The sequence below is a fragment of the Plasmodium reichenowi genome, chromosome 9 (genome assembly GCF_001601855.1).
Source record: "Plasmodium reichenowi strain SY57 chromosome 9, whole genome shotgun sequence".
Lineage (NCBI taxonomy): Eukaryota > Apicomplexa > Aconoidasida > Haemosporida > Plasmodiidae > Plasmodium > Plasmodium reichenowi.
The window spans coordinates 903,275-912,141 of NC_033654.1; the positions used below are offsets into that span (position 1 = coordinate 903,275).

The 8,867-nt window shown below is 20.2% G+C and overlaps 2 protein-coding genes across 2 annotated transcripts; one reads left to right on the top strand and one right to left on the bottom strand.

The window, feature by feature from the left end:
* Positions 1-902: 902 nt before the first annotated feature.
* PRSY57_0922000 (patatin-like phospholipase, putative) lies at positions 903-5,022 on the top strand (the record flags this gene model as incomplete). The annotated part of the gene is made up of 2 exons (XM_012907459.2): positions 903-4,634; positions 4,825-5,022. 2 exons carry the CDS (start codon positions 903-905, stop codon positions 5,020-5,022), a joined length of 3,930 nt encoding a protein of 1,309 aa, XP_012762913.2.
* Positions 5,023-6,282: 1,260 nt separating this feature from the next.
* Positions 6,283-8,364, bottom strand: PRSY57_0922100 (hypothetical protein; the record flags this gene model as incomplete). The annotated part of the gene is made up of 1 exon (XM_012907460.2): positions 6,283-8,364. One exon carries the CDS (start codon positions 8,362-8,364, stop codon positions 6,283-6,285), a length of 2,082 nt encoding a protein of 693 aa, XP_012762914.2.
* Between the last annotated feature and the right edge of the window lie 503 nt (positions 8,365-8,867).

The following is an 8,867-nucleotide window of genomic DNA, read 5'->3' on the forward strand; positions in this document are numbered from 1 at the left end:
TTATTTATTTATTTTTTTTATTTTTTTGCCATTTATACTCTTAAAATTGCAAAAAAAGAAAAAATTTTTCTTTTTTTTGTACATTGTGTAGATTTTACATGTTTTCCTTCCCCTTCCCCCAAAAAAAAAAATAAAAATGAAATCAAGGGAAACAAATATATAATATATATATTTTCCATAATGTAAATTTTATATAATTATATTTATAACATGTTTTCATCTTTGATTTTCTTATATGTATATATAAATGAATAAAAAAAAAAAAAAAAATATATATATATATATATATATTAAAGGAAAAAATTATTACGTGAAATTATTTCTGTGTACACATAAATATATATTTTATTTTTTCCCTATATGTAATAATTAAATTTATATATATATATATATATAATATATATATGTTTATATCTTTTTTCTTTTCTTTTCATTTCTTTTTTTCTTTTTTTCTTTTTCTTTCTTTTAATTCATTTTATATTTTCCCATTTTATATTCAGATTCTTCGCTTTTATTTATTCATTTTATTTTATTTTATTTTTTATTTTTTTTTGTTAGTTTTTTTATCATTTGCTCAATGAGCCATAGTTATTTATGTATTAATAATTAATAAGAAAATTATTGATCTGTATTTTATGGTTTGTTTGCAAATTTTTAGTAATCTTTATATATATTATATATATATTATATATATTATATATATTATATATATTATATATATTACATATATTACATATATTATATATATTACATATATTATATATATTACATATATTACATATATATATATATATTTTTTTTTATTTATTTTCGCTTATTTTACCTTTTTTAATGTTTCTTTAAATGAAGCTTCCGCTGGACTTTGTAAAAGATTCCGATTATTCATCCTCATATAATATACGATGAAAACTCCAGAGTTTAGTTTAGATTCCTTAAAGAATAACAGGAAGAAAAAGAGCAAGAAGTTGAACTATGAAAATTGGAGTGCACATTATTTTTTAAAGTTGCCTATATTTGTAATATTGATGATTGTATTTTCTTTAAATGCATTTATATATTTATTGATTCGTTTTTTTATATATTTTTTTGAAAATACATCATTTTGGATGATAACAAAATATAAAGATTTCCATTTTTTCGTTCGAAAAAAGAAAAATGACAAGACACCATCATCATCATCATCATCATCATCGAGCAAGATGAAGTATAACGATAACAATAATAATGATGATGAACCCATACTTAATAAGAATGAAAAGGATGATAGTATATTTCAAATAGAGCGTTTAATGAATACTTGTAATAATTATGATGATTATATAAAATATGCTTATAGTATGGATGTATTAACAGGAAAAACAGTACATATAAATGAAAATGACGATTATATTAATATTTATGATGTTCATTTATTAAAAAAAACATCTGAAAGTATACAAACTAATTTATTAAATAAAGATATTTTATTACTTTTAGAAGATATCAAAATAGCTACTTCACCAAGAATCAAAGGAATATTTCAAGAAAAATATTATTGTAAAACATATTCAATACCTCATTTAATAGTAACTGAATTTATTAATAATGTAATGAATGGATTAAATTTTTTAGAAAATTATATAGAACAACAAAAGCAAATAAATATCAATTATAAATTCTCAGATGAATATTTAGTTATCAAAAAATATTTTAAAGATATATTTAGACAATGGGGAAATACTGCATTGTTTTTAAGCGGAGGAGCAATTCTAGGTCTACATCATTTCGGTGTCTTAGAAGTCTTTTTAAAATCTTCAATAAAAGCTGATTATTTTAATTACTACGCTAAGAAACTTACGACGCAAAAAAAAAAAAAGGAAGAAAAGTTACCCAGAAACAGTCACAGAAATGATATTAGTAATGACAATAATAAGAACGATATACATAAGGACAGTCAAGATAAAAAAAAAAAATATATTATATTAAAGAGTAACAGTAACAATGAAAAAAAAGTGTCATCAGGAGATTCGGACAAAAAAAAACAAAACAAAAAAAAATATATTAATCGTATGAAACAAGGTATAAAAAAAAATATACAAGATAATCAAAAGGAATATTATGATTATAATAATAACCGTGATGATTACAACAATAATGTTGATAATTACAACAATAATGTGGATGATTGCAACAATAATGTTGATAATTACAACAATAATGTGGATGATTGCAACAATAATGTGGATGATTGCAACAATAATGTTGATAATTGCAACAATAATGTTGATAATTGCAACAATAATGTTGATAATTGCAACAATAATGTTGATAATTACAACAATAATGTTGATGATTGCAACAATAATGTTGATGATCATAATGATTTTCATTATGATAATTCCTCGTCTTCTAATACTAGTGTCTATCACTCTTCCATATGTGAAGATTTTAACCTCTTTTGTACAGATCAGATGATAAAATTGAAACAGTATAATGTCAAGGATAAGAAAAAAAAATCAATAATGAACTTTAACACATTATGTAATAATATTACGAATCATAATGGAAGAAGTACTCATATAAATAATAACAAGGTTCCCATTAAACAAGATGGAGACCTTAATTTTAATAAGAAAGACATAAATATGAATCCTAATAATTTGAAAGAAAAACAAAAAAATTTATTATTTGATAGTCTAAATAAATTTTATAATGATTCTGAACAACCTAATAAGAATGGGAATTTCCCACTTACCAAAAATAATGAAAACGATTTTGTTGAAAATTTTGAAGATAATATTTTACCACAAATAATTTGTGGGACATCTGCTGGTAGTATTGTTGCAGCTTGGATTTGTACTCGAACAAATAATGAATTGTTACATGAATTTAATATTAATTTTATTTATAATATAGTTTCCTGCTTTTCTTCAGAAAATTGGTTTTATTCATTTTTTAATATTTATAAAAAAGGAAATTTTTATGATATCGATAAAATTGTTAAACTTATTTATAATTTATATGGTGATATGACATTTCTTGAAGCTTTTATAAAAACAAATTTAGTTTTAAATATTACGGTTACTAGAGCGGAATGTGAAAATAATAATTTTAGTTGTGATGAAGATGGACATATAGTACTAAATTATATGAACTCTCCAAATGTTTTAATCTATACAGCAGTTTTGGCTAGCTGCTCTTTTCCGTATTTATTACAACCTTTCAAATTGTTAGAAAAAAAATATAACAAAGAAAATGTTTATAGATTTATGTCTATAAAAGAAGTAAATAATAGCAAACTTATTTTGAATAGTAATACTTTATATAAAAATAGAATTCTCTTAAAAGAGGATTCAGATGGATTAGCTCTATCAAGGAGTCTAGAAAATTCAGATATCAAAAGTGAAAAAACGTGTAATAATCATGATACTTGGAAACATAATTATAGTAATAGTAATCATTATTTTAATAGTAATATCAATCTAGATGATGAACAGAAAAATTTAAATGAACCACAACAATCCATTTCTAATAATGTACATAATTATGAAAATAAAAATTCTTCATGTGCAACTATCGATACTTGTATGAAGGAAGAATATATTTTAAGTAAAACCATTTTGGAAAATGAATTCATTAATAAACCAATTAATAATAATATAAATAAAGATTATATGCAAAATAATGGAGAAGTCGAATTTATAGGGAAAAAAAACCATCATATATTATCAAAAAATAATATAAAAAATAATGATAATGAAACGATAGCTAGCTTTTTTGTATCAAATAATGACCTGAACAGTACAGGAGAAAAATCAAAAAAAAAAAAAAAAATTATAAATAATAATAATAATAATAATAATAATGATGATGATGATCATAATAATAATATGGATTTTCCAGATAGCTTGCTGGACCATAAAGGAGATAAAAATGATTTTCTTATCCTAAGAGAAGAAAAGAAGAAAAAGGATAACATTAATAAAAATGACATGAATGATTATAACACATGTGATGATAATTGTGATGTGAATGATGATGATGATGAATTAGAAGATGAAGACGATATATGTATAAATCGAGTATTAAGAAATGAAATTGATAGAGGGGATATATTGGATAAAGAAAAAATAACGAAGAAAAAAAAAAATAATAAAGATACATCAAGTATAGAAAAAAAGGGAACGGTATTAACAGATAATTGGGAGAATGAAAATATGTTAATTGAAAAGACTTATGAAAATGGTAATTTAAGTAATAAATATATTGATATTAATGAATATAGGAATATTAATTTATTGAATGAAGAGTATACTATAATAAATAGTGTTCAATTTAAAAATATGTATTTTCATGATGGTTCATTAAAAAGTGATATCCCTGCACACAATTTAAATCAAATATTATCAGTAAAATATAAAATTGTATCACAAGTTAATCCACACGTCTTTCCATTTACTGGAGTTCGTGTGCATGGTGAAGCTGGTAAGCCGGTTAAATGGAGAGGAAGTTCGGGAAATTGGAGAGCAGGCTTTTTAATGTCATCTATGGAAATATTATTTAAAGAAAATATGAGATATATATTAAGACTAATGGCATTACTTGATTTATCACCAACCATAAGAGGGCTGAATGCTGGATCGATAGCAATGCAGGTAAATATAAAAGATGATGTGTAAAAAATTGTATTGCAAAATTTTTTATCTATAAATTAAAATTTTTTTTTTTTTTTTGTAAATAATTAAAAAAATGTTTGGTATATGTGTACATACAAATATGAACATATAAATAAATAAATAAATATATATATATATATATATATATATATATATTACATTTTTATAGAATTATAATGGAGATATAACGTTACATCCCAAGAGACTTTATTTAAAACATTTCAAGTTAATTAGTGTTTCGAATTATGACGATGTTGAATGGTATATACAACAAGGAAGACAAATGACTTTTCAAAAGTTGCCCTTAATTTTGAACAGAATGAAAATTGAAAAGAAATTAATAAAAATGAAAAAATGTTTTTTTTAAAAGGAAGTTAATATGTATAAATACTGATCATTCAAATTGATATACATATAGATATATATATATATATATGTATGTATGTATGTATTGTACAATTAAAAATATGGATTTTTTTCATTATAATATATGTGTATTTTTTTTTTTTTTTTTTTTTGTTTATTCATAGGTATATATTGCATATATATATATATATATATATATATATATGTGCACCCTTTTCCAACCGTTTATATTTTTTTATGTTATTGTTTGAATTTTTTTTTTTTTATCATTTAATTAAAAAAAAAAGGGGAACCCTTAAATGCTGTTATATTATGTATATTTTTATCATTTCATTTATTTATTTATTTATTTATTTATTTATTATTATTTTTATTTTTTTAGTTCATGGTGCCAAATGTTTTAATAATATTTTATAATTCCTAATTTTATAATTCTATTATATTATCATTTGTTTATTTTGAATCTTTACTAGAATTATTTTTCTTCTTATTTATATCCTTATATATATATTTTTATATATTTTTGTTACACTATATTTTATTTTTATATATTATAAAATGATTATTTTTTATTATATGTCGGTTTAAAAAAAATTCAACTCTTTACCTAATGCTTTTTTTTTTTTTTTTTTTCTTTTTTTTCTTTTTTTTACCATAAAATTTTGACACAAATGTAATTATGGAAAAAAGAGAAAAAAATTAAACTATCATAAATTAAAAATAATGATATAATATATGCAGAATAAATTAGTCTATAATTTGCTAAGGGTCATATAATGAACACTTCATTTGAGGAAGCAAAACGAAGTAATAATTTAGACATATATAAATATATATATATATGAAAAGATAACATGCTTAAAGAATATAATTACATGATATATTACAAAATAATATTCAAAAATATATATAACAAATTTGTATCATACAAGTTTATGACAAAAAAAATAAAAAGTAGAGTTATTTAAAAATTAAAAAAACATTATTGTTTTGTTATTTTTAAAATATATATAAGGAAACAAAAAATAAATGTCACAAGACATTTTTTAATAAGGCACACAAATAAATAAATAAATAAATATATATATATATATATATATATTTTTACAGGTTAACAAAAAAATTAATAACATAAAAAAATATAGTGTTATATATGTAATATATATTAAATGAAAAAAAAAAAAAAAAGAAAAGAAATCATATATATATATATATATATATATATATATATATATATATATATGTATATATGTATATATATTCATACATATTGACAAACGTCATCCAGGGATACTTTCATAATATACTTTTTCCTTATTTGTACATAAGCATGATTTGATTTGATTTTTTTTAATTCAACAATTTCTTTATACAAATTTTCTTCTTTCAGTGGATGTTTTAAATTTTTATTTACTATTTTACATTTGCGTACATCTTGATTTATTGTTGTTTCTAGATAGTTGGATTTAATTTGTGAAATATGAAACTGTTGATTCGTATGATGATCTGAATAATTATTATGATTATATGATTTATTTTTTATATTTAATTGATTAATAAAATGTGTCCATATATCTTTATTTTCTTGTTGTGTACAAAAATTATGTTCCATATTTTTTAATTTATCTTTAATAATATGTTTATATGGAAGAATATATTTATAATGTTTAAATATTAATAATCCGTATATATATGTATGTGTATTTTTTGTTTTTTTTCCATTCTCTGCTTTTTCTTTTTTTATTTTATATAGAACAATACCTTTCCTTTTATAAAATTCATGTGTTTCTAAATTAATTTTTACTATCAACCCTTTAAAAAAAACATAATTCTTATCATTATTATCATAATTTAATTTGTCAGATGAATATTTGTGTTCTTCTATTGTATTATTTGTTTTTTTTTTTATATAATCATAATTATTATGAGAACTATTAGTTGAGTTGCTTGTACTGGTTAATTTATATTTATCTTTTCTATCTTTAGTATGTTTATTTGTTTTATAATTTGGATTATCTGATAAATAGGATGATTTATCTTGATTATCAAGACTATTCAGACTACGATCTTCTGTGTTGGAGCTTTCCCTTTTAGATGTACTACTATATGAGGCATTAGATTTATTATATTTTTTAGATTCATCATATTTATTACATATTTTAGATTTATCATATTTATTACATATTTTAGATTTATCATATTTATTACATATTTTAGATTTATAATATTTATTATATTTTTTAGATTTATCATATTTATTACATATTTTAGATTTATCATTGTTATAATCACTGTCGTCGGTCTTATGAGTGTCTTCCCCCTTGAGCTCATGATTTGAATCCCCCTTTTTTATATTTTCCATATTTTGCTTCATCTCTTCTTCTGCCCCTACACCTGTGAAACGGAAATCTCTTGATTGTAAATTATTATAGATCTTGTCAAAATAATTTTGTTCACTGTATTCATTATAATATTTATTAATATATTCATTGTATACATCTTCCTTATATCCCATTTTTTTTAAAATATATTTTCCGTAATTCTCAATTTCTATATTGTGTTCTTTAAAATCGTCATATAAATTGATTTCGTTTTTTATAAGTACTTCTTTATCATGTTTATTGAATTTATCTAAAAGTATTTTTCTTTTGAATGTTAAATTTTTTTCCGTTACGTTATATATATGTGTAAGATTATTTGTGGAAATGTCATCATTATTTGTATCGTCCATATTATATGTATGATCAAAATTTTGATGTTGTGTCTTCATTTGATTATTGTCTTGTATATTATCATTATCAATATTATTTTCTAATTTCCCATTTTCTTTTTCCTTATTTAATTTTAAATTATTTTTATCCTTATGTATGATAAAACTTGATAAATTTCTTATTTCGATATCTGAATCCCTTTCGCTTGATTGGCTATCATTAGAATGAATTGATGAGTTGACATCCTGATGATGATCATATTCATCGGACATATTATTTTTTATATTATTATTATTATTATTATTATTATTACATTTCTTTGGAAAATTTAAATATATGATTTCTTTTTTATTTTGTATACGATTTAATTTATTTTCTAAATTATTTAAAAAATTTAAATATAAATGATCCTTTGAATTTTCTTTTTGTTTTTCTATATCAATTAAAATCTTCCCTTCTTTTATACATTTTATATGCTCAATTCGTTCTTCATCTTTTATTTCGTTTTCTTCATCCTCTTCTTTCTTTTTAAAAATATTCAATACATGTTCGTTTATTTTATGCAGATTTTCATTTATATCATCTTTTTTGAGACGCTTCAATTTTATATTACATTTTATTTTACCATCCATTTTTTAAAGGTTACTCAAAAAAAAAAAAAATAAAATAATAAAATAAAAAAATAATAAAATAATAAAATAAAAAAATAAAAAAATAAAAAAAAAAAAAACATAACAAAACGAAACAAAACAAAAAGAAAGGGAAAATATAAATAAATAAAATATATACATATATATATATATATATATATATATTATTATAATACTTTATTTTTATTTAATATATAATTTTAGGAGAAAAAATGAAATTTTAAAAAACATCAGGTAAACTAACAAATATATAAAAATAAAAACAACTAAACCTTGAAAAGCTGAAAGAATATATTTACATAAAAATATACATATATATATATATAATATATATATATTTTTTTTTTTATGGAATAAATTAATGTTCTCCATATAATATTATTATAATTATACAAAATATTTTATTTTATTTTATGGATAATATATCATATCATATCATATCAATAGTTCTAATTAAGTGAATTATTAAATACATAAATCATTCA